At 45.2% G+C, this 27278-nt stretch overlaps 2 protein-coding genes across 2 annotated transcripts; both read left to right on the plus strand.

Moving 5' to 3' along the window:
- Positions 1-647: 647 nt before the first annotated feature.
- LOC147902352 (tubby-like F-box protein 3) lies at positions 648-27015 on the plus strand. The gene is made up of 4 exons (XM_087373429.1): positions 648-1459; positions 16978-17065; positions 25719-25848; positions 25971-27015. Exons 1-4 carry the CDS (start codon positions 1100-1102, stop codon positions 26641-26643), a joined length of 1251 nt encoding a protein of 416 aa, XP_087229555.1. The 5' UTR covers positions 648-1099; the 3' UTR covers positions 26644-27015.
- On the plus strand, positions 19067-21606 carry LOC147902353 (uncharacterized). Its single transcript, XM_087373170.1, has 3 exons — positions 19067-19344; positions 19459-19638; positions 21465-21606. The coding sequence occupies exons 1-3, from the start codon at positions 19067-19069 to the stop codon at positions 21604-21606; spliced, it is 600 nt and encodes a 199-aa protein (XP_087229296.1).
- Positions 27016-27278: the final 263 nt, after the last annotated feature.

Raw genomic sequence — 27278 nt, forward strand, 5'->3', positions numbered from 1 at the left:
AACAAAAGATTCATGGATTTTCATGGGACAAACAATGAACACAGCGATGACATCATCATTCTGGCAAGACAAAGTATCTTTGTACGAACTTCACACTCCAATGTGACAAACAAATAGCCAATACATTAAGATTCTCAACAAAATTAGAGTTGGAGAACAAACGTTGAAAGACATCTCATACATAAACAACCAATATCTCAGAACACCATTGCAAAAACAAAACGTCCCACATTTGTTCTACACCAATGCTACAAAACATGTTCACAACAAATAAATATTCGAATTAATCCAAGAACCCCCACACATTCTACTAGCAAACCTTCACATCCAAGAACCACCAAGAGCGCTTCTTCAATCGTTGGAGACTCTGCTTCATCATATCGATCCAACAACACCAACAACAACAAAAGGGGACTTTAACATCAACCATGTAAGTGTAAGCGCAGCCATAAAAAGTCTTCATGCATGCAACATCATGAAATGACGCAATTGATTGACTAGCCGCAACATCATGAAATGACACAATTGATGGACTAGCAAATGGGTCCACAATCGACCACATTTGGACAAACAACAAAACGAGAGGAGGAACTAATTTCATTTGGTCATGCAGAGAGATACTTAGACATAAACCAAGGGCAGGCCTCTTGAATGTAATTCACCTTGTTTTTAAACACTTAGCTCCTTCCCCGTGTTCTCATCAGAGCTCGCAAGCTCCCCACTTTCCCTTGATCATCAACAATACTGTACTTTGTTCATCCCTTTGTAAACTCGCAGAAACGATGACAATCTCCGTTTTTGCTCGGATCATGCTTCCCTCTTGAATTTCCCCTTTTGCATTTCTACTTCTCCCACAACCGATCTGCTCGAATTCCCCTTCTTCCAACCTTTTCGGAGCCTTTTGCATTCGCCGGCAGCAGCACCTTCTATGAAACGCACTCCTGACCTGGTCAGCGCGCTTCAGATGAATAGTTTATGGTGTGCTTGCTGACAGCACTGCTCAAAATCGGGTTTTTCTTGTGAGTCGTTTGGGGACATATGTTATCGTATGCGCGGAGAGTGATATAAAAGCGTAGCTGTGCGAAATAATTGCCTATCAATGCCCTTCAAAGGTATAATCCGGGAGTTTCAGGAGATGAAAGATGGCATTGGTAGCATCTCCAGAAGAAGCTTCGATGTCAAGTTTTCTTATCATCACAGGTCTCGATCTCTTACTTCGGTTCTCGATGAAAGTCAAGTAAGCAACCAGATTCAACAACAGAGCTGCTGGGCAAATATGCCACCGGAGCTTCTTAGAGATGTGCTTCAACGGGTCGAAGCCAGTGAAGGCTTGTGGCCGTCTCGGAAACACGTAGTAGCTTGTGCTTGCGTCTGCAGGAACTGGAGAGAGATAGCGAAAGAACTCGTGAAGACACCGGAACAGTGTGGCAAGCTGACGTTTCCCATTTCATTGAAGCAGGTGATGCACTCATTCCTGGCCGAAAACACAATCGCAGGGTTTTCTGGCCACGTTTCAATGATTTTGTTTCTTGAAATGGTTTCGTGAGGTGGATTGGCCTAGATAATTGTGCTCGCGTGCTTTTTGCTCTACACCTTAAGCCCCACTTTTCCGAATAAGGCAGAAAAATGTATTCTGTTGACCGCTGGGACTCCAACATGGAAAGCATTCGGTGCTGTCAGCGGGGATTGCAAATCCCATGCTTCAATATTGTGGATGGTATTGTGCGATCCCCTGGGGCTGCATGCAATTATCATTTCTCGACACCTCGTCTACACTGTACAGTAGTCTACATTAAGTAGGTCCGTATGGGAGTACTTGATGTTCTTCGTCCATGTCTTTATGCTTTCCCAGGAGCTTCAACCTGAGATGTCTATAGCGGAGAATCACAGGGTTATGTATAGTGCATGGAATTGTGAATAGTTGCTAACGGCAGGAACTTACGAAGAAACACCATAGAATTGATCTACAAATATATATATATATATATATATAGGCTTTTCTCAGAGACATCATCCAAAGAAAACTTCTCTAGCGGCGTGTGATGTGTCAAAGTGCTGATGAGCTATTCGTAGCACATTGTTCAGCGTAGCCTTCTTCTGACTGATAATAGTGCAAACTTTCTACATGGCCATCTATATATATATATATATATAATGTCTGGTCCTCTATAGCCCTTAGCCGGGTTGTTTGGATAGGATTTTGCCACTGGTGCCCTTTTTATGTCTTACTGGATCTTTGATTGAAGATTTTTCGTTCTGTCCAAGCCGAGTTCTTGCCTTTGATGCCAGCATTTTGCCAAAGAAAGTGGTGCTTGTTTGCTAAGTTGTGTTTCCTTTTATGTCTATGTGAAATGTATTATTGATCCTAGAGCAAAGAGAGAGAGTGACCTTATGTAGGAATTCGTTTAGCTTTGCCAATGCCCTAAGGGCTGAATACAACCATATGAAGGGGCTGGAACCCTCAATGCAAAACTGGAAGGAAACTATACTACCTAGAGGAGGTGAATCCTCACTAGATCTTTGGAGAGGCTGAGGCACCCTGCTGGTCTGCTGCGGTGAGGCCTAACTGCTGCTGAACTGAGGATAGGATGCCCAACTGTGAGATGGAGAATGAAGCTGCCTTTTATAGGCCCCCCTTGGGCGTAAAACTGACCGACCAGCAGCTTCCTGCCACCGACCAAGCTGCTCCCTATTCACCAACCTGCTAATGTGGCACCTGACACTGCCACGTGGCTCTTGCTGATGTCATTGCTGATGTGGCACCTGTGCAGTACGGATTGCTGAGCTGGCTGTTGCTTGCGTGGTGGTCCACGTGGGAGCCAGCTGACATGGCTGCCTGTGGCATTCCTGCTGCGTGCTGATTGGGCAGCCCACGTGGCAGTCCAGCATGCCAGTGACATCCCCTTCTGCTGAAACTAGAACCAATATATGAAACTGCCCTCCCGTCGAGCTGATGGAGGTGATGGGCTGTGGTATACCTGGCTGATAAATCCTGTTCTGGAGACCTCTATCATGAATCCAGAAATGGTTGCTAAGCTCATGAATCCTGATCTGCAGGTACTGAATTCCTGGATCTGGTGCTAACTTCTGGTAAGGATATGTGCTGTGGGTTTATACTCTAGGATGATGCTCCTTGTGGTTTTCCTCAGTGCATATAGCTGATAGGGACGGAGGAAGACTGGGTTTGAGAGAGGCATCTTGGTCTTGTTGTGACTTTGTTGCCTGCTGTAAGACTGTATTCTGCTGTAATACTATTGAACCCCTTGAATGACTGATATCAAAGGTCGAGGCGGAACACCCTTAATCCAATAGATGAACTTGGACCCATGGCTTGGGATTTTGACATCCAAGCCTTGGTGCTGATATTCTGGTCGGACTTTGAACTAGTGCCACCATCGTGCTCCCAAGATGACATCCGCTGCCGGAGTAGGTGCGAGCCTGAGTGGCCGACTGTGTACCCACCTTGATATCTTCAGAGTGGCTGAAGCCACCTGCATATTGCTCTTTATCTGCTGCCCTGGAAACCACACATGACCTCAAGCATAGCCTTTTGGGTATATCAATGGGTAGTATTGTTGTAGGGAAACTCTAGTAAATGTAGATATTGATACGGTAACTTAGGCTGATCCTTCTCAAAGGCCGTAATCATACTGTCTATGGCTTTATTGGCTGCTTCAGTTTGAAGCTTAGTACTGTGGTTCTCAAATAAGGCTGTCCAAAAATGACTTTAAAGTTTAGAATCATTATCGAAGTAATGGATCTAGGTAAGCCATGAAGTCTATAGATATATCAAATGAAAAGTTTGGCTATTTCAGGAGCTCATATATCCTTGTTAATGAACCAAAGGGAGCTTGTTTACTAAGGGGGTCAATTGTAGTGAGTTTTGGTCAAACAAGGCGCTCTTCGCTGATCATACACAAAATCCATTTAATGCTTTTCCCATCTTAATGAAGGTATGGGCTGGGTTGTGGTCGTGGACGTGGGCAAAGTAGACCAAAATCATGGGGTCATGTATTGAAGTGGTACTTTGTCATACCGTGGGGATTCTGGTTGGGTAAGTCGAAGACAAGCAAAAGTTAATAAAGGACCAAGTTTCCACTATGGTGCCATATCCAAAACCACGTATCTAAGGCAGCCTACATGTGAAAAGTGGCCTTGAACTTGAACACCTTGAATTTTTGTGTGAAAATGAGTGCATATAACACTTGGGCAAGCCAAGGGTGTGCCCATGAGTGGGTGTCAAACACATGGAAGACACTAGAAGCGCCCAACTCACACCTATATCCATGGGAAGGGGAGGGAAGAAGAGCATAAGAGTGACACTTTGAGACTTCTTACTTATTTAAAAGTATTGGCATCCCTCCTCAAGTTAGGCCAATGAAAATTGTCTCTAGATTGCTAAGGGCTCCTTGAATACATCTATGACTATCATACAAGTTGTTAGGTTGTTCACTAGGTACCATCCAACTAGCACCAAAGGTTTATGGCACCACCATTCTCGATTACGAACCCACCAACGTTCCTTAGCAATTTTGGTCTATCTATCTGTCCGCCTCAGAATCCAAGCACAGCATGGATCCTGCCAAGCACCATGCTCCCAAGGTATGTTTTAATCCATCTCCACTCTTGGCAACATCTGCACCCATGTGCTTCACCTGAACAAGGAAATCCCAGTGGCTGATCCACATAGATTTCGAAGGCGAAGTGTTTTTCGAGGAACCCTGGACCATAAGCTCCAGACGAGCTCACCAATGAGAGTGAACATGGACCCTTCTTGGAGGTAGCTAACAACGGTCCTCCACATGAGTCCGATTGGATTGCCCCCTTTGAATAGGCACGTTTCAAAAGAACTATCTTGTTTTAACAATATACTCTTTAAAAGAAGGGCTTTATATAGGGGCTGGATGCTCCCTGCTTTAGGCGACCAGCCCACAGACTGGGCTGACCTAATCTGTGGCAGATCTGCAACAGACTGCCGACTGGAGTTTCTCCAAATAAGCCGCCTGGCTGCCACGTGGCAATCCTCATTGCTCACGCCTTTTTGGCACTGCCCCGACCTCCTGCCCTTCTGTCGATCTGATGCTGTCTGCAGGGCCTATAATGCTTGCCCTTATGCAGCCTTTGCAGCTGCGGGGCCCCTGTGCATGTACCGATCTGCTGTCCTGATCTGACAGTATGCTGCTCAGCACCTGTACAGCCTCTGTATAGCCTGCTGTAGCAGGCCTGCGCAGCAGACTCTGTATCCTCTCAGATCTGTCCCTGTGACAGTCCACCTGGACTCTAACCTATGCTGATGGTCTACCTGCCCTCATCTGGAGGCTCAGCGGGGTGACCCTTAAAATACCAACAACCTCATGTTTCAATTGTACACTCATCCAGCTCCTTTGTCCTGACAATGGGTCTATACTTTTTGGTACTCCCCCTTTTTTCATTACTTTACACAAATCCAAGAGGGGCAATGCTAACTTGGCATAATTTCAGATAGAAGTCTTGAAGAAATTGACAAATCCAAGGAGGGGTCAAAATTGTTCTTAAAATAGGTCACTCACATACCTTTTTGAGCTTCTCAAAGTCATGCAGACACCATCTCCAGAAATGATGTGTCCTAGGTAGGTGAGTTCCTGTTTCAAGAATTTACACTTCCTCTCTTTCACAAAGAGTTGCTCTTTTCGAAGTATGGACAACACTCTCCGTAGATGGTGCCTAGATTCTAAAAGAGACTTGCTATAAATCAAGCTATCATCAAGAAAGGCACAACAAACTTTTCGAGATTTTGATGAAAGAGATCATTTATCATCTAATGGCATATTAGTGAGTCCAAATGGAAGCACCAAGAACTCATAATGACTGAATCACATGCGAAACACAGCCTCTTTCCCACATGTCCTTATCTAGTATAGCTTGTTCTCAAATCGATCTTCATCAAGTAGTCTTGATGGTCAATTTATTTAGACCCTTATAGAATATGCATAAACTCATAGATGTGTCTTTTTTCTTAACCAAGAGCACTGGTACACACCATGGTGACTTACTAGTTCTAGTTGGAGGTAATCTTGAAGTTGTCACATAATTTCATCCTCCTTAGTTGAACTGGTCTCATACGAGTGCCTGAACACAGGCTGCACATGTAACAAAGGTGACCCTTAGTAGGTTCTTTTAAAAAGGGCTTGTAAGTGAGTAGCATTCAAGTGGGCAGCCAAATGTTGCCACGTGGCATCTTAGGGAGGCTGTCCCATAAGTCATGTTGCTATTGTTGCTGGGCCCAAACCTATAAAAGGGGGGGGTGTTTCCTGGCTGTTCTCTTTCCAGCTGAGCCTACAATGCTCTTGGCTGTTTGAACTAGGACTGGTTTCCTAGCCTGTTGCTAGTGCAGCCCATCACTAGTGGTAGTTCTACATGTATTTCCAGGTACCAATATAGATCTGCACGCTGTCCTTTCCCATTTTCACTATCTACTGTTATTCCTGCTATTATTCCTGCTTACTTAGGCTGTGAAACTAGAGTAAACTAGCAGGTAGTAGGCTAGCTTCTCTACAGTGGTATCAGAACACTTTTCTAGGGAATTTCATCGGAAAATGTGGTTATTTGATTCTGAAAATTGGAGCACATCATCTTGAGGTTGGGGCCTACCTGTTTGCAATATTCTGTCACGGCCAGGTGTCTAGATCTTCAGATATACACGTGGCAGCCCCTGATTGGACCAGGATTCAATGTGCTCAGAATTGAACAATTCTTACATCATTGTGTTCAGCCTGATCAGCAGATCAATAGCCCTCAAGAAATTCCAGGGTTTGAGTCAGCATTACTCAGGTTCTATGAGCGCTGCCAGTTTCACTGATTCTGCTGTGAATTAGGGTTTTACTGAACCAAGTGGCGATTTTCCTGCATAGATGGATTCGACCCAGCTGATTATACTCCTGTATCAAGTTTCAGACTGATCAGAGTTCATTCACTCCTGAAATTGCCTCGAAATGTGTTCCAGCAGGTACTAAATCAGGGTTTTCTTAGCCTCACTACCATCTAATTTGGGGCTTTTCAGCATTTCCTGTATAATTTGAGTTGTCTCAGCTGCTGCAAGCTTTGCACCAAGGTGGAGGTCCATCAGAGACCATTTTCCCCATCAGGTACCTCGAAATCTGCTCCAGCAGGTGCATTTCTAGCTTTCTGGAGTTATGGTTTCTCTGAAATTTGGGGCTTCCTAGTTTTCCATGCTAAATGGTTCTATTCTTTGCTATATAACCCTAAATGGAACACTGGGTTGGAGATTGGAGCCCTAGATCTGTCCATTTGGTCAAATTGTGAGCTGTCCAGTCAGCATTTGCCACGTGGCAGTGAACTCTCTGCCCTGGACAGTTATAATCTACTGTTCAGACACCAACAATGTTCTAACAGTGCTTTTATATGCTCCTGTGTACTTTTGGATCCTAAACAATGCTTAGATTGGTCTTTGATCTTCTCTATGGCTCCCAAGAGAGTTGGATCCCAATCAAGGAAGATACCAGTAGAAGATGACCCACACGTGGAGAATGTTGGTGGTTGATGCAATAACATCATGGGGTATTGCCATGGATGGAGACCTAATGATTGATAAGGATCAAAATGTCATTCCTGCTGCCAAGTGAGCAAGCTTAAATGGAGGGACCTTCTCAAGTGCAGACTGCTCTAGGTATGGAACCTCAAGGAGGTGGTCCACTTGATCCCATAATACAGGCACTTCGAGAAGTTACAAATGAAATAAAAGCAAATGGAGTGAGGATGCAAAACTCATTTGCCACACTCAGCAGGAAATTGGACCAGATCAAGAAGGTTCAGATACATGAGGGGAAGAGACCTTTGGAGCAGTTTTGTGGGGATTCAGATGATGAAGAAGAAGTTCCTAATCAGGATACTACTGGAAGACCAGTGGGTGTCATGGCTTCTGCAAGAACTGCCCAGCCAAATGTCCACCAATGCAAGGAGCTTTCACGAAACACTCCTACTATGGAAAACAGTCATGAAGTGGATGTTTTATGTCACAGATTCAATGGATATAAGTCTCTACGACCTGATCTTAGGGCTGTGAGGCCTTGTCCCCAATCCAAACAGTGAAATCTGTTGAGGCTAAGGGTCTTTCTCATCAAGACAAGGATATCAAGGATAAGATTATTCTATCAAAGTTCAAGGGGGATACCTGCACTCCTATGGAAGACTATTTCCTGTTCTATCCTAGGAGTGATCAAAGCAAAATCAGATTTGCAGCCCTACACATGGAGGACTATGCTCATTCCTGGAGGAGGAATCTTCAAAACGAGGGGTCACTATTCAATCTTGGGAGGAATTTAAGGAGCAGATGTTTCAGAAATTCGTATCCTCTATTGCTAGATATAAGCTTGTTTTCCAATGGTATGACTTATCTCAGCAAGGTTCTGTGAGGAACTATAATAAACAGTTTTGGAAATTGTCCTTGTTTGCTCATGGTATTGATGAGAGAAGTAGGCTGCTCAAATTCATCTATGGACTTCATCCAAGCATTGCTGCTGATGTGACAGCCCTCAAACCTCTTACTCTCAAGGAAGCAATGCGTTTGGCAGAACTTTCTGAACCTAAGTACAGTTTGAAGGAGAAAGGATTGGGCATTAGGCACATGGACAGTAGGCCTAGCAACAAGAGCGATTTTCCATTGGTTCCCAAGCAAGTACCCCCTACTACAGCATCCATTCCTATCCCGAGATATCCTACTGTTTATGGCAGCAATGGGGCCAAGGTGAAATCTCTCAGGTTAGGAGATATGCATACCTCTAGTACACGTAGGTCTAAGGACCCCAAGGACAGGAAGGATAGAGTGGTCAAGCGATTGTCACAAGCTATTATAGAGGACAGAAAGAAGAAGAATTTATGCTAATTATGTGGAGAGAAATGGACTCCAGACCATAAGAATGTGTGTAAAGCCAAATCAGGTGCCAAACTGAGTATGATCTTAGAGCTTGATGATGACCCTTCTTATGAATACTGCAGAGGTTGAATTCCATGACTGTGTAGGTGATGATCATGGAGACAATGATGTTTCTCATGATTCCAAACGTGAATGTGGAGAGAAATGGGCTCCAGACCATAAGAATGTGTGTAAAGCCAAATGAGGTGCCAAACTGAGTATGATCTTAGAGCTTGATGATGACCCTTCTTATGAAGACACTACTGCAGAGGTTGAATTCCATGACTGTGTAGGTGATGATCATGGAGACAATGATGTTTCCATGATTCCAAACGTGAACCCTCTTTTCCATTCGACCCAGATTGGTGTATTGTTTCTAATACCACGACTGATGGTGAATTGCAGTCCAAATATTCACGTAAATGCCATCAATGGAGGGTTGAGGTAATTGATGATCACTTAGGGGTGGACAGAGAATCAGATGGGAACTCTTGTGTGGATGATGACGAGTTGTTTTGGGATACCCAATCTGTTACTTACAGCATCTCTCCAGAGGCATTTATGGGGTCTCATAATGCCCATACACTTAGGCTACAAGGGACAATCAAAGGCAGATCAGTCCACATATTGGTTGACAGTGGGAGTACTCACAGCTTCATAAATTCCAAATCTGTTGAGGCAGTAAGATTACAGCCCACCACTATTGACCATGGCTTGCAGGTACAAGTGGCTAATGGAAAAAGAAAGAAAGAAAGAAATTTTATTAGAGTCTTCGGAAGACCGATGGGTCTATTAGACTGAAAGAAAACCTGATACAAATCACAGTAAGGGTGGAGCTACTAATACGAGCATCATCACCCGTGCTGAATCCTAAGTCTGATCATACATAATCAAATACATCTGGGTGTGACAATGAAAAGAAAAAAGACTGGAGCGGAGTGGAATCCTCCGTATGTCATGTCGCCCTGGCTGGTGCGTAGCTGGTGATGGGATGTTGGCGTCGGTCAAGGGGTGCCGTGCATCTCGGTCTCCTGGACGAGGCTCGACGCAAGACCAGAGCCACCGTGACTCCCGTGGGACGTATCCCGGGTCTAAACAATGATGGGAGGTCCTCCAGAGTGATCAGTGTGTCCCCTCGATGTCTCGTGTGTCGTGCTGCGGTCGTCAGGTCGGGGTCTCTGTCACGTCTGCGGCTAGAGACTAGACGATCAATGTCACTTGATGGGAAGAACTCTGTGATCCTGCTCTGAGAGGTGTCTGATGATATGGCCAAGCCCCGTCGCCTGAGTAAGTACACTCTGTGTTGGACCCCCTCGTGAATGAAGGCCATGAGGCATCTTTGATTTGGGTAGGCGAGGAATCTGGAAAGGAGCCCGGAGCTGTCTCTGAAGAGACAGTGGTAACGACCTCGGATCTCTGTTGGTTCCAAGGAGGGACACCTTGCACATGTGAAATTGATTCTGGAAGTTCTCAGATTCCATCAACTCTTTGCCAAGATGAGCAAGTGTACTTTCATGGCTAGTGAGGTGGAGTATTTGGGTCATATTCTGGGCAGCAAGGGGATAAAGGTGGACCCTAATAAAGTGAGATGCATCGTGGAGTGGCCTCAGCCAGCCAATGTGATTCAGCTCAGAGGATTTCTTGGTCTTGCTTCATTCTATAGAAGGTTTATAAAGCATTTTGCCAAGATAGCTGCACCTCTTACAGACTTGCTAAAGAAGGATTCTTTTAGATGGACTCTTGAGGCAGAAAAGAGTTTTCAGCACTTGAAGCTTGCCCTATCTTTAGCTCCTATGTTGGTATGCCCAGACTTCTCTCTTCCTTTCACCATTGAAGCTGATGCTAGTGGGAGATGAATTGGTGCTGTCCTAAAGCAGCCAAATGGAGTAATTGCTTGTGAGAGCAGGAAATTGGATGACAAGGAGTTATCCTACCACATTTATGAGCAAGAGATGCTGGCTATACTCCATGCTATAGAAAAGTGGCACCACTATGTTTATGGGTAGCTTATAGGCTGAATTTTCCACGAGAAAAATTTTCCCTTTATACCACAGCAAACCATTGTGTAGCTTGTAGTTGGGATGGTTCTCACAAGAGGGGTTTTGTAGGTCCTGAAATATGAGTGCGGCTTCATTATCTGAAAGATATTCCTCTTGTATACCATGGATCCATTCTTTATAAACCTCTGAATTGGAACTCAAAGTACATGCCCACATTCTTGAAAGTGAATCAGCCACAATATTCTCCTTCCCTGCCTTATATTCAATCTCAAAATCATAACTTTGAACTTTGGAAAGCCATCTCTTTTGCTTTGGGGAAAGACTAGCTTGGGACAGGAAATATTTGAGGGTCCTATGGTCTGTCCTTACCTTGAAATGACTCTGGTTTTACAGGAGATGCACTCTTCTCCAATGGCAGGGCACATAGGGCTGTACAAAACATATGACAAAGTTAGGCAGAGTTTCATATGGAAGGAGCTATGGAGAGATGTTTACAGATTTGTCCAATGTTGCAAGCCATGCCAACAAAACAGGGACTTAAATCTCAGACCAGCAGGACTATTGCAGCCCCTACCCATTCCTGAGGGTAAATGGTCCCACATTACTATGGACTTCATGACAGGCTTACCTGTCACAGCAAAGGGATGGAATAGTATATTTGTGGTGGTGGACAGACTAAGCAAGCACACTTCATTCCCACTAAGACACAATATTCAGCATCTATGGCGGCTGCTCGGTTTATGGTGAAAGTGTTTAAATTACATGGCATGCCACAAGAGATAGTAAGTGATCGTGATGCCAAATTTATGGGACAGTTTTGGCAACAATTATTCACAGCTATGGGTACTCATCTTTCTCCTAGCACAGCCTACCATCCCCAAACTGATGGACAAACAGATAGTTGATAGGTGGCTAGAAGAGTATCTCAGGCATTACTGTTTTGATGCTCAGTCCACATGGGACAAATGACTGCATCTGGCTGAATCCTGCTATAACAGCACCAAACATTCTTCTATTGGGATGAGCCCTTTTGAGGCTTTGTATGGCTATAAGGTACATATTCCATCTACCGTTTTTGATGAGGCTATGACCAATCAACAAGCTATTGATGATTGGACCCATATGGCAGCTATTCTCTAGTTGTGTAAGGAGGACATGGTCAAAGCTCAAGCTCGAATAAAGGAGTATGCAGATGAGCATCGTAGGAGGATATTCTTTGGAGAAGGAGATCATGTTTTCCTCAGGCTTCCTAAGACTAGGCATGCTTCATTAAAGGGAAATACCAATAGTAAGTTGGCTCATCGTTATTATGGTCCTTATAGGGCACTACAAAAGATTGGGAATGTAGCCTACAGATTGCAGCTTCCTCCTTCAGCAAGAATTCACAATGTTTTTCATGTGTCTCTCTTGAAGAAATATTCGGGTCCCTTAGACCAGGTTATAGAGGAGCTTCCACCGATTGATGAGGAAGGACGAACACAGTATATACCTGAGAGAATCATTGGATTCAGGGACAAAGTTCTCAGGAATAGATCCTATACTGAGTACTTCATTAAATGGCAAGGATTACCAGATGAGGAGTCATCTTGGCAGCCAGCTTCTATTTATCTACTGTTATCCCTGCTAATATTTCTGCTTACTTAGGCTGTGAAACTAGAGTAAACCAGCAGGCACTAGGCTAGCTTCTCTACAACACATTTGGCACAAGTTCACTCTTATGGTCAACGTTCTGCCTAGGAGGCAGACTCAAGGGAACTTCCTTTGCCATTTTAACCATAGGTCCATGAAGATCTCCTTGAAGAGCCAACAGCTTTCCATTATATTGAAAGTGAATTACATGGATCTTAGTGAAGAACCACTGCATCTCGAGCAACATGTCTACCATATTTAATCTCATAACATGAAAGGACATCTCCTTGGAGTTGTTTTGGGTCTCCACATTAAGACTTGGGACCATCTCCTCCCAGGATTTTTAGGCACCATGTGCAGATTGACTATGTAATAGTGGCTACTAGGAACCACAAGGATGTTGAGCTCTGCACAAGAGAACCATCAATAACATTATTATTATTATTATTTTTTTCCCGAAAAAACAGTGCTAATTATATTACTTCGAGAACAAGATACAAGAGGTCAGCTTATAGCTGACGGGCTGCGTTCACAAATCGGACGCAGCCCTAAAAGGTAGCAAAATAAACCATCCTCTCACGGAGGGATAAGACGAGTATGAATGAACAGCCATCGGGGTGGTGAGTAATGCCACCGAAGGCCCTGCGTAGTCTGCGCGAAGAAGAGGCCATGTGTGTCCCAAGCCCGGAGGAAGCGTCTCCGCTTCTCCTGACCGGCCCGGGAGTCTCCCTGAATCTGGTCCCATTGGCCTCTGAGAGTATGAATAATCTCACTCCAAATCTCCGCCATGATCTGGGCAGTCGATAAGGAGGTGCCACCTAGGATCTGCGCGCAGCGCGAAGTCCAGATGTGCCACCCTGTGATGCTGCTAATAATCTCCCAGACTGGCTGCCTCTCCCGGACTCCTGTATCAACCTCTGCTAGGTGCTGTGGGAGACCCTCGAGCGGTCCCCACGTCCCCTGTGTAATAAGGAAAGTGGGGTCCTGCTGGCATGCCTCGAATAAGTGATGAAGACCAGGTGCGGTGCTGCACCAACAGAACGCGCCCCAAGTGATCAATCCTAGCTCTGGTGCTGCGCGAGTAAGAATCCCAAAAGTCCACCTCCACACTTCCTGGGCGCGAGTGCAGCTCCACAGGTAGTGTTTTGGTGTCTCCTCATCCGCATGGCAAATCTGGCAGCAACCGTCCTGGCCTATCTGCCTCAACCAGCTCCCCACTGGAAGACCTTTGTGGGCAAGAAGCCACAGGAAGTATGAGATCTTGTGCGGTCGCCAGCTCTCCCACAAGGCCTTCCAGAATGCCTGCAAAAAGAACCTGGAAATACCCTGTGCGTACCAGCTGGGTCGCTGGGTGGGGGGGCGGCTCTGCATCCTCCCGAGAACTCTCTTGCCCAGAGTCGTACTGTAGGCGAAGAAGGAGGTCGGTCCCTGTCCTGTCATAATCTCTGGCCCCATCAATAACATTATGAGTACTGTTTTCATCTAATGAGCATGAAGTGAATTCCTATTAATTCGACCCAGCATGCGGATCAAATCATGGGGTCCAAACACATTAACATTAAAATGCAATGCTCACAACTAGTATCAGAAGAGAATTATCTGGAGTCGCACTATCTACCAAGTGGATAGTTGCTTTGCCCTTATGCTTGCTGCGTTTGAAACTAAGTCTGATTGAGGTGAGATACTGAGTACATTCATTTTTGCCTTCGAATTCAAGTAGAGTTTTCAAAAGTGAGTGGTATCACACATTCTTCCTCAAATTGCTGAAGTCTTTCCGACTTGAATATGAGATTCCCTTGATATCCAAGGAAGGTAGCTTTGAGGAGATCTGCAACAACTTTGACAGGATTCTCCTCACTTCGGTGAACTCACTACCATAATAAGGCATCACCTTCAAGTTCAAGATTGTAATGATAATTTATGTTGCTCTCTTATTTCTCAAGTACATAAATATACCTCAAAATGCCTTGTCCAATCTATAAGTTTATCTGGCTCTCTTCATTTGTCATATTTTGTCAATCCTCTTGCTTCTCTCAAACCTAGAATTGTCACGAGCTGGCTGCTCGGTCTCAAGCTCCATAAGATGACTTATTTTGTGGATATACATGCATTTGCAATGCTTCTGGAACATCGTCAAAAAAAAAAGGAAAGAAGAAGATGAAGAAGAAATAAAAGAAGAGCCAGATGATTCCATGTTAAACCAAACTAACCGAAGAGTATTATTTTTTTGTAGAGATTGTGAAAGGGTTTGTGGGTAGCTATGAACATTCTCACCAAGGTTAGTGCTAGCCTTTGTCACGACTGAGTCTACCCTTCACCTCCAGATTGCCGACAGAAACTCAGTACAAACACCTTTGTATAAATGGATGGGTGTTTGTATAAATGGATGCTCAAGTATGTGTGGGTGTGTGGGATTTGTATGTGTAAGAGCATATGTTTATACTATGGTCTACACCCACCCAGTGTTGGGCATTTGATGACGTCAGTGGGGATGTCATAGTAGCTAGTGCCTGCTATGCATGATGGAGTTTATGGTTTCCACCTTATGAGTGACTATCATGAGGTGGAAACTACTCTATGTTGCGTTTTTAGAGGACGAGTTTGGGCATGTTCCTGGATTCATCTAGATATAAGGTTTTGTAAAAGACATTAATAAAGGTTATAGAGTCTATGGGCTTAAATGGCAATGTAATATTGTGTTAAAGGATTTTGCAATAGGGAAGTTACATTATCATTTAAGGGATTTGTAGTAGGGAATTTAAGAACTATGAGACGTCCTGAGGTCTAGGGGTCGTATTAGTTATTGGCCATAGGCTTTGGAGTTATTTCATTTGTATAGTAGCACCTGACAGCGTAATACCTTATGTGAGTAGTACTTCTCACATCAGGGTTGAGCTTTTGTAACACTAGTCTGGTAGCAAAACAAGACATAAAAGTGTCCTTTTGATGTTTTGGAAAAAAATCCACAACTTGATCTAGATATATTTTTTGAGGATCACCTCTCTTGAGTTTAAGGTAGGCTTATAAGACTATTTTTTAAAAATATAAGGAACATTAAAAAGCATCACACAAGATTACAAAGTGCCCACAAAAGTATAGTGACGTAGTATTTTGTCCAAGGAGGATTTAAAATAGGTTTCACAGCACATCTTGCTTTATATTTTCAAAGTATCCATAAGTGTCTACTTGTAATAATTTTTTGTTGTTATCACTTGTCCATGGCTATATCCACTATATAAGTATAATTAAGGTTCCTAAGATATTATTAATCCTTGTATCTTGAAATTAGCATAAATTGCAGTGTAACCAACAATCAAAATAAGGTTTGAATTTGATGTTGTAAATCATATTAGGTCCCCTAAAAACTCATTCTACTCCATAATATCAGTTTGGAACTTATTATACATGTCAAGTAATGTGCAAAAGATTAAATTTGCCTAGCTATCAACATTTAAAAAATTTAATATTGAGTCCATAAATCATTGTAAGTATGACTAAATAACTTTAAAAGCAAGCTAAACATATGTGTTATAGTTATTATTAGACTAGAGACTTAAAAACTATGAAAAAACTTTTTCTAATGAAAGAGTATGGCCATTTAATCTAAAAGTTTAGAAAACATCTTGAAATTTCGGTGACAGCATTGACCTTAAAACTTTAGGTAAAACTTAAATTCATAGATGTGTGTTCAAATGCATGCAGCATAATAATTCCAAGTTTTTCTCAGCACATTGCTATTATGATCAATAATAAAAAATCCACAATGCCTCATCAATGTTTTATAATAATTCTAGGAAGTGACCTAGTTAACAAGAGATAAAAGTGTCCTAGGACATTTTTCTATTCTTCTACCCAACTAGTTTTCAAGGATTTCCACTAGGGCTTTGCGAGATCTATCCCTTTTTTCAATGGAGCAGTTGTACAATAGACTGCAATATAGGTGGCCTACAGGTAGTAGGACAGAAGCAGTTTGCACAGCATCAGGCACTCCAGCAGAGTTAGCCACCGGTTTTATGGATATGACAGGTTGGCTGAGCTGGCGGTTGGCCAGCTCAACAGCTTGTCCAGCTTAACATTCTGCTAACCAGGTCCATCCTCTATAGGCTGATTATAGACTAGGGGAGGGGGACGGGCACCAATGGGCCAAAAGTTCCATTCATTCCAGTTGCAGTTCAGCAATGAAGTCTAACCTACAATAGCCATCAGTGAGCAGCAATTAAGGCCATCAGCATGAAGCTCAAGACAATAATTTTGAAGCGTCAACTATCTGGGGGCCTTCCTAATTAACCAACAAGGTTCCAACAAGGAAGAACAAATTTTCTCTGTGTATGGTGGGGATTGCAACACTATTATGTGGTATATGTTAAAAGTTTGATGCTTCTTTCTAGTTGACATGCCATCTGTAATGTAATGTCTGATGTATGTTTGTATTTGCAGCCTGGGCCCAGGGACAATACTGTCCAGTGTTTTATAAAGCGGGACAGGACTTCTGCAACCTATTATCTATATCTTGGGCTAAATGCAAGTAAGCTTTCCTTTTGGCCTACAACCTCCATCTCTTATGTTCCTCTGCTGAAATGCCAATGGTTTATATTTTGTCTTTGAGCAGTTCTTCGGCTTATAGTGTAATAGAATCTTGATGTTGGAAAGGTCACCTCCCCATCTGTAAGCCCCCATATGAGGAGAGCATGGGGGAGGGAGACCTAGGGCAGTACCCAACAGAAACAGAGAGAAAAGGGCTGCCACATAGACAGCATCATGGCTGTCATGTGGGCAGCACATCTAGATCTGTTATGTGCAGGACAGAGGGCCAGAAAAGTGCGGAAGTATGGCTGGGACAGATTGGGATGGATCTAGACAGGAGGCGCACTGTCTGCAGTAAGTTTTGGGGGGGACTGGACCCTGTATTTATAGGGCATCTGCCCTTGAAAGATGGGCCAAGGGCCCTTGTAATGAGTGCCCCAAAAGGGCAGCCCACAGTCCCATAAATGGGGAACTGTGGGGTCGGTTTTCTGTACAGACTGAGTCGGTTTCTGTAACAGACTGAGTCGGTTTTTTTGGCCAGGCCTTGGGGCCTATATAAAGAGGCCATTTAGCCTCATTTCAGCATCATCTGGAGCAGCAATTCCATCAGCAGAAGGAGCAGCAGCAGGGCTTTCTTTGGGCCTACAGTCAGGAGGAGAAAGAAGTGCCTTGTGCTGCAGACTTAGCTTGCAGGAAGCTGCCCACCTAGACTGGTTTCCAGACAGCAAGGTGGAGAAGATCATTCTAGACGGAAAGTCTACTCACGCTCGAGGTGGAGCACGCGGACTCTAGTCTAGAGATAGCCAGCAGATAGGAGGAGGACTTTTGTGGTAAGATCAGAGGACCACACCATTGGTGGGACTCTGGATCTGTCTCTTTTGTATTGTGTCCATAGTTGTGGACGGAAATATATTATTTGGTGGTCTTCTATCTGATTGGTTCATTGTCTATTGATGAGTCTGCACACCTATTGTATGCACATAAGTAAAGAAGTTTGTGATTCCTTACCCACACTGCACACTGTGTGAGCTCCTGGGCATTATTTCTGCTGCGTGTACCCTCTGTTGGGTATTTTCTAACATGGTATCAGAGCCCAAGTAGGAGGCTCACAGGTGTGGGAGCCTGAAGGCAGGGACCTTGCTGAAGGACGACCCTGATTCAGAAGCTCTAGGGAATCGACTTCCACGACTGGAGGATTGTGCCCTTGCGAGAAGGAGGGTGACTCAGGTTCAGTCAGGTGCGTTCAGAGTTCTGGGTTACTGCATTTGAGTTTGGTTGATTTTGCTGTGTGGTATATACAGCAGAGATGTCGACAGCCTCTTCAGCCCCTGCTATCCCTTCCTCCTCCTCCAGTTTTCTCTCTTTCACTATCCCTAACTTTGGAGAGTCCGGGAACCTGGACGGGACCAATTACCCGATCTGGAAAGTGAAGATCCGGAGTCATTTAGTGGCTCGGAAGTTGTGGAAGCTGACCACAGGAGAGGAGTCGAAGCCGGCAGACATGGTGGACAGTAAAGGGAAGGTACTCATGGCAGTAGACAGAGAGGAGCTTGAAGCTTGGGAAGAAAGAGATGCCCATGCCCTGGCAATAATCATAGGGACTACGGCGGACTCTGTTCTTCCGCATATCCAGCTGGCCGAGACGTCAGTAGAGGCGTGGGCCACCCTGAAGGATCTGTACGAGACAAATAATACCTCCCGGATCGTGCTTCTTCAGCATCAACTCTACAATCTTGATATGGAAGAAGGCGATACGGTGCATGATCATCTGACGAAGGTCAAGGTGGTACGGGATCAGTTAGCAGCGATTGGTCAGAAGACAGACTCATGCCATCTGGCCTTGATGGTACTGAGGAGATTGCCTCGGAGTTTCAAGAGCTTTGTTACAGCTGTGACAGCAGGACAGAGGACCAAACCTTTGACATTTGAGGAGTTGTGTCCCTTACTGCTACAGGAGGAAGCTCGGGAGAAGCTCTACAACGGGGACAAAGACGACAAGGCGATGTTGGTGAAGGATTCCGCAGGTAAGGGAAAGGGCAAGCCTAACAGTGGCAAGTCCAATAAAGATGATTCTGATGACGAGGGGACTTCGAAGAGGAAGCACAAGAAGAAGTGTTTCTATTGTGATACGCCCGGACATTTTGCAAAGGACTGCAGAAAGAAAAAGGCGGATCTGAAAAACAAACAGGAGTCTGACCCAGATTCAGAGGGAAAGGCCAAAGCTAATGTGGTAATCGAAGAATTGTTCCTGGTGACATCACCGAGTGTTACCGAGGTCAGGTATGTTGATCCCGAAATCACAGTAAGGATGTCTGACATAGAGAGTTGGGTCGACGAGGAGTTAGATGCCTTTGTGAAGGTGAAGGACAGTATGGAGCGCTTGGTACCTTCCAGGTGTGTAGCTGTTGACACTGACACGAGGGTGGATTCCATGGAAAGCCCTGGGGTCTCATGGTCAGATGGATGCTGGACTTCAGAAGGGGACAGTACAGGATTACACAGGATCTTGGCGGGTGCCTCATTGAGGTACAGGGTTTGCTTTCAGAGCGAACATTCATCCAGAACAATAGTCTGGTATGTATTTGATATTCTGCATTTGAGCCTTTCTAGTATGCTGTGGAGAGATTCTGCTCTTCATTTGTCTCAGGTGATAAGAAATTGGAAGGAATTGGCCTTCTTCGAAGGCAGAAGGGGAAGTTTTGGTGCTTCTTCAAATCTCGGACGCAGATTGCTAGAAGGTGGTGGACAAAGAGTACTGAAGCCAGAAGAATACCTGCTTGAGAACTCAGCGAGAGTTCGTGGTCCAGGTTATCTGGATAAATTCATTGGTTACAGACCTTGCCAAAGGAAGGACGGGTTGAAACAAACCCTCAGAGCATGGTGCCTGGAAGACTCTAGGTTGTTCACTCATTATGAGGGGGACGACTGGAAGATCGTGACGGCTGGGTTGCTCGAGTTCAGAGGCGGGAATGGGACTGAAGGAGGTGGTACCAGGAGGTGCTACCAGAGATGGACCTGTGTACCAGGATGGTGTGCGGAAGCGGAACCGGACCTGGTGGAGCAGGAGCCACTGGATGCAAAGCTAGGAAAAGATTTCGACACCGAAAGGTTCCAGAGGTCTACGACCAGGGAGTTACTGGAGCATCTTCATCGACGTGTTGGCATTGGGCTGAGATGTGTCGGTGAGAGGGGGTGTTGGAAAGGTCACCTCCCCATCTGTACGCCCCCATATGAGGAGAGCATGGGGGAGGGAGACCTAGGGCAGTACCCAACAGAAACAGAGAGAAAAGGGCTGCCACATAGACAGCATCATGGCTGTCATGTGGGCAGCACATCTAGATCTGTTATGTGCAGGACAGAGGGCCAGAAAAGTGCGGAAGTATGGCTGGGACAGATTGGGATGGATCTAGACAGGAGGCGCACTGTCTGCAGTAAGTTTTGGGGGGGACTGGACCCTGTATTTATAGGGCATCTGCCCTTGAAAGATGGGCCAAGGGCCCTTGTAATGAGTGCCCCAAAAGGGCAGCCCACAGTCCCATAAATGGGGAACTGTGGGGTCGGTTTTCTGTACAGACTGAGTCGGTTTCTGTAACAGACTGAGTCGGTTTTTTTGGCCAGGCCTTGGGGCCTATATAAAGAGGCCATTTAGCCTCATTTCAGCATCATCTGGAGCAGCAATTCCATCAGCAGAAGGAGCAGCAGCAGGGCTTTCTTTGGGCCTACAGTCAGGAGGAGAAAGAAGTGCCTTGTGCTGCAGACTTAGCTTGCAGGAAGCTGCCCACCTAGACTGGTTTCCAGACAGCAAGGTGGAGAAGATCATTCTAGACGGAAAGTCTACTCACGCTCGAGGTGGAGCACGCGGACTCTAGTCTAGAGATAGCCAGCAGATAGGAGAAGGACTTTTGTGGTAAGATCAGAGGACCACACCATTGGTGGGACTCTGGATCCGTCTCTTTTGTATTGTGTCCATAGTTGTGGACGGAAATATATTATTTGGTGGTTTCTCTATCTGATTGGTTCATTGTCTATTGATGAGTATGCACACCTATTGTATGCACATAAGTAAAGAAGTTTGTGATTCCACACCCACACTGCACACTGTGTGAGCTCCTGGGCATTATTTCTGCTGCGTGTACCCTCTGTTGGGTATTTTCTAACACTTGAATCGAGTTTGTTATTGTAAATTTGTGAACCTACATCAACGCTCAATTTGCACTGGTGCTTGCCTATGTTTTTGTCAAAAGTCATCACTGTGCCATGTGAAAGAGTTTTCTCTCATGCATGCATGGTTTTTGCTGTTTAGCTTTGAAGATTTGGTCTTGTTGCCGAAAGGTCATTGTATTTTCAAGCTCCACCATGTGTACGATTTTTTGTTCATGCATGCACGGTATTTGTGTTAGTGATCAATGTCCCCAAGCCCCCGATTTGAGGGGACAAGAGGCATTAGATCATAGGGGGCTGGGGGGAACTGTTGTGCAGCAGCAGGGCAGCAAGGAGCCTGCTTGGCAGGGCCAGAATGTGCAGGAGCAGCAGGAGAAATGAACCCCCTGGGAGCCCCTTATATAGGTTGCCCGGGTGGGGGTCGGTTGGGGCCTGCGAAAGGCTGACTGGCAGGTCAGCCGGGCAGCCAGCCATAAAGGGCTGGCCTCCAGCCCTAGGAGCTGAGTAGGGGGTCGGCCATTTTGTAGGGCTACCTGCCCCTGTAAAAGCCCCTCCTTCCCCCTCATTTCACTCATCCAAGCTTGCTGAATCCTTCCACCACAGGCAGCACATCCAGGAGGAGAAGTAGAGAGAGGTCTCAGTCCAGTTTGTCCGAGCCTTGCGGGATGGTCTTTTGTGCTCACCATTGAGCTAGTTTTTCCCACTAATTGGTGGACTCAAGGGGAGGATCCTGGTGCCCGTAGATGAATATGAACTCAAAGCATGGGAGGATAAATATGCCCAAGCCCTTGCCATGATCATAGTGACCACTGCAGTTGCTATTATTTCTCATATCTAGATGGCAGATACGTCAGTGGAGGTGCGGGCTATTCTGAAGGATTTATGTGAGACCGACAACACATCTCGTATTTTCAATCTTGAGCATCATCTCTACAACATGAACATGAATGAACGAGATACCGTCCATGACCACTTGACAAAGGTCAAAGAGATAAGAGATCAACTAGCTTCCATTAGTCAGAAGGTGGACTCATGTCAGTTAGTACTGATGACACTTAGCATGCTACCAAGGAGCTTTAAGAGTTTCGTCTAATCTGTCACAACTGTCATTGTCACATCAAGGAGAATGGACAGGTGGTGGCCCAAGAAGTCGAGGAGAATGGGTTAAACCGGCTACATGCCTTAATAGTACATGGGGACCATGGATGCTCAAAGTTGTGGCATGCGATGTCAACTATGGCACTCTTACAAAAAGGTAGAAGGCAAACATGGTGGATGGGCTTCCACCAATTATAGGCATTGACAGATTCTGAAGAGCTTACTTGGAGGGCAAGCAACACCAAGAGAGATTCCCACATGAGGCCACATCAAGGGCCAAGGGACCGTTGGAGTTGGTTCATTCCGACATATGCGGGCCCATGTCAACAAACTCATTTGCTGGTCTGTGTTACTCTTTGCTATTCATTGATGATTCTAGTCGTATGACTTGGGTTTATTGCTTGGCTAAGAAATTTTAAGCTTTCGAGAAATTCATACGCCAAGGTAGAAAGGGAGATAGGGAAGGATTTTGCATTGGTCCGGGGTGTGGAGAAGGGGGCGGGGGGGGGGGGGTCACCTCCTCTGAGCTCAATACTTTCTTCAAGAAGCACGGGATCAAGCGCTAGCTCACCACAGCCCGCACATCTCAGCAAAATGGGGTCACTGAACGGAAGCAGTGAACAATCACAAAGATGGGCTTGACCATGTTGACAGGGAAGAACCTCTCTAAAGCTTATTGGGGTGAAGCCGTGAACACTGCTGTTCACATCCTCAACAGGATCAGGACCAAGGCCGTTGAAGACAAGACCCCTTATGAAGAATACTATGGTTAGAACCGACTATCTCTCGTTTAAGGATTTTCGGTTCTAATGCTTTTCGTACATGTGCATAAGGACAAAAGGGCAAAGCTGAAATCCAAGAGCAAGAGGGGTATTTTCGGCGGGTATAGTGAAGAATCGAAGGCTTACCACCTCTTCAATCCGGTGAAGCGAGGGATACTCATGAGCCAAGACGTGGTTAGAGCCCCAGCCCACAGGAGGAGATTCAAGAAGTTCCAGCTCTACCCCCAGCCAAGTCGGAGGAGCTAGAGGCGGAGCAGGATGCATTGGAGCTACCTTCAAAGACACCCTGTAGAGAAAAAGTTACCATGTGGTATCTGAGAACCTTGCAAGACTCATGGGTCACAGACATCCCTGAGAGTAGTTTTGGAGTTTGACGGTCTCAACGTAATATGAAGACTCCTTGCTCAAACTTTGCCATGGTGGCTCAGATCGACGAGGCAAGATCCTTTGAGGAGGCAAATGATATTTGAGAGTGGCAGGCTGCCATGAAGGCAAAGATAGACGCTATCTGAAGAATGACACCTGGGACTTGGTGGATAGGCCTTTGAAGCGGAAGGCTATCTGTACCAAGTGGGTGTGTAAACTTAAGTTCAAGTCTGATGGGAGCTTGGACAAGTATAAGGACAGATTGGTGGTGAAAGGCTATACTCAATCAGAGGGACTTGACTTTGACGAGACCTTTGCCCCCAGAGCCTGTATGGTCACTATTCGGACAGTGATTGCTTTCGCTGCCCATCGCGGTTGGTCCGTATTTCAGATGGACGTCAGCATTCTTGAACGGAACCCTGGACGAGGAGGTATATGTGTTTTAGCCACCTGGTTTTCAGGTTCTAGGGCCCGCTTTGAAGGTATGCAAACTGAAAAAGGCTTTGTACGGGCTGAAACAGGCCTGGAGAGTATGGTACCAGCGCATCAATGAGTTCTTTTTCAAGATCAGGTTGAATCGAAGTCCATCAGATGCAAATCTCTCTCTCTTTTTAGAGGGGGGCAAAAGGCTAATACTGATTCTATACGTGGATGATCTAATCCTTACCGGTGCCCACACAAGGAAGATCTCTCAGGTTAAGAGGCTGCTCATGAAGGAGTTCGAAATGAAAGAGGGGGGATTACTCTAGTATTTCCTTTGGATTGAACAAGGACAGCATTTTCATTTCGTAGTAGAAGTACTGTCGAGATACTGAAACGGTTTGAGATGGAGGATTGCAAGGAGGCTGTGACACGGATGGAGGTCGGGTAGAAGTTGATTATTCAAGACTCTTCAGATTTGGTGAATGCCAGTAGGTATTGAAGATTGGTAGGCAGGTTGCTCCACCTAACCAACACCATGCTAGACATTTCGTTTGCCATTGGGCTATTGTGTCGGTTTTATGCAAAACCCAGGGAGAATTATTGGAAGGCAGGTCTATGACTGCTACTGTATCCGAAAGTTACTTGCATGTACGGGATTGCGCACACCACATGGAATGAGCTAGGTGGATTGTATGATTCAGATTGGGCAGATGATATTGACACCAAGCGTTTGACAACAAGGTATTGTTTTGTGCTTGCATCAGGGGCCATCTCCTGGCTGAGCAAGAAGCAACCCTCAGCTGCCCTTTCTTCCACAGAGGCAGGGTACCGAGCTGCTTGCACTGCAGCATGTGAGACGTTGTGGGTTAGGTGGATCCTCGAGGACATGGATGTGACTCAAGAGGCGGCGACGGTGGTCATGTGTGAATTGTGACAACCAGAGCTGCATCGCCATCGCGAAGAAGCCAGTGTTTCATGCATGAACGGAGAACTTTTATCAAACCTTTTCACAAAGGCACTCCCACGGGAGCAGATGGGGCACCTCATTTGACGCATGGGGATCAGCCCACAATGGCGTGCTGTGCCATTGGAATTTGGAGGGCGTGAAAGAAATTAATGTCCCCACTTGTGAGCCCCCGATTTGAGGGGACAACAGGGATCATAGGGGGCTGGGGGGGAATGTTGTGCAGCAGCAGGGCAGCAAGGAGGCTGCTTGGCAGTGCCAGAATGTGCAGGAGCAGCAGGAGAAATGAACCCCTGCCAGGGGGGGTCGGTTGGGGCCTGCAAAAGGCGGCCATAAAGGGCTGGCCTCCAGCCCTAGGAGCCGACTAGGGGGTCGGCCATTTTCCAATAAAAGCACCCCTTCCCCCTCACTTCACTCATCCAAGCTTGCTGAAGCCTTCCAAGTTCCACTACAAGCAGCGCATCCAGAGAGGTCTCAGTCCAGGTTGTCCCCACCTTGCTGGATGGTCTTTTGTGCTCACCATTGATCTAGTTTTTCTTACTGATTGGTGGACGAATATATTGTGAGTTCTCTCCTTTCTCTGATCTATTCTATGTGCTGTGTAGTCTGAGTGAGGTGAGCATTCTTGTGATCAAGAGACTTAAGTCTATTTGGAGCTGAAGGTTATCCTGAGGATTGAGTGATTCTCTCCTGTTTCCAACAATTTGTTGTTGTGCTATCTAGCCTAAAGTTGGGTGGTCTTATTTATAAAGCTTGTGTTCTAGCTGGATCAACTAGTATACATTTTAAATACATTTCACCTCATTTTTCATTGTGTATCAGTATATGCAATCCTAGTCTGATGCACTTGTGGCTTGCAGCTTTGGGCGAGAGTGGAAAGTTTCTGTTGGCTGCTCGAAAGGTTCGTCGTGCTACGAGTGCGGATTATATTATTTCGCTCAATGCAGATGATATGTCCAGAGGAAGCAACACATATGTAGGAAAACTCAGGTGAATTTTATGTTAGTCAGTCACTTACCATGAATGTTTCTTCTAGTTTTTGAAGGTATGTCTGAACGCTGCTTGATATTCAATGGATCACTTGTTTATGGGATGGCATGGTTTTTTTGCAGGTCAAACTTTTTAGGCACCAAGTTCACAGTATATGATAGCCAGCCTCCTCATAGTGGGGCAGTCGCATCTACTAATAAAGCAGGTCGACGAGTTGGGTCGAAACAGGTTTCTCCTCGTGTCCCTGCTGGAAGCTATAATGTGGCTCATATTGCCTATGAATTGAATGTACTTGGAACAAGAGGCCCAAGACGGATGCATTGCATCATGCACTCAATTCCAGCTTCAGCAATGGAGCCAGGAGGGATGGCTCCTACCCCAATGGAATTCTCTGGTGCTACTCTAGACTATTCTTTGTCCTCACTCCCCTCCTTTGGTTCAAAATCTTCTGTTTCAGATTTCAGCACTACTGATGTAGAAGCTTTAAGGAATGGGTTTTCGAAAGACGGGTCACTTATCCTCAAGAACAAGGCTCCAAGGTGGCATGAGCAGCTTCAGTGCTGGTGTCTTAACTTTCGAGGGCGTGTCACTGTTGCTTCTGTGAAGAATTTCCAGCTGGTAGCTGCTGCTGAGCCTGCACAATCTTTGTCTCAGAGTGACCATGACAAGGTGTTACTCCAGTTCGGAAAAGTTGGCAAAGATGTGTTTACTATGGATTATCGGTACCCCTTATCTGCTTTTCAGTCCTTTGCAATATGCCTCAGTAGCTTCGATACTAAGCTTGCTTGTGAATGACAATTTATTTTTGGAGTGAGTTAAGATCAGTTTTCTTTTGTGCTTTTTTTATTTCAAAATTTGGGACGTATTTAGTTAGTAAATTATAGATGTTGTGAAACATCCACCTGGTTGAAGTAAGTGAATTATGTATCCTGTACCTTAAGCATCCCATCATCTCGATAGGGTGGGTATTTTCCTTTCTACATGTCTCGGATACGGCAGAAGCGCACAAATATCTGTGGACACTGTATGTGTACCAGACTTGCCATTTGATGATGCCCAGTAGCTAACTTCTGGACATCTTCTAATGCTTGTATATATAATACTTGTGCCTCAGATATGAAGCTTCCATGGAAATTTGGTCTCATGCCAAACACTAAATTGTGGAAGATTTTTCCCTACATACATAAATACTCAAAAGTAGACTATCTCTTTCCCCCCCGCCCCTCTTCCTCTCTCTCTCTCTCTGTGCGCAAATTTGTTGCACAGCTGTGGACTTTCTGCATTTTTCATTTAGTTAATCTTTGCATGCTACGTGATTTCTTATGTATTTTCGACATGCCGATATAGCTCAGGAAACTTCAGTTGTTTGTATCTAATTTCCATCTTGCAAAATTAGCAATGGTGAGAAGCCAAATGGTGATGAGGTGACT

The sequence above is a fragment of the Dipteris shenzhenensis genome, chromosome 4, assembly GCF_047967505.1.
Source record: "Dipteris shenzhenensis isolate YYH24624 ecotype China chromosome 4, Dip_SZ_1.0, whole genome shotgun sequence".
Taxonomy (NCBI): domain Eukaryota; kingdom Viridiplantae; phylum Streptophyta; class Polypodiopsida; order Gleicheniales; family Dipteridaceae; genus Dipteris; species Dipteris shenzhenensis.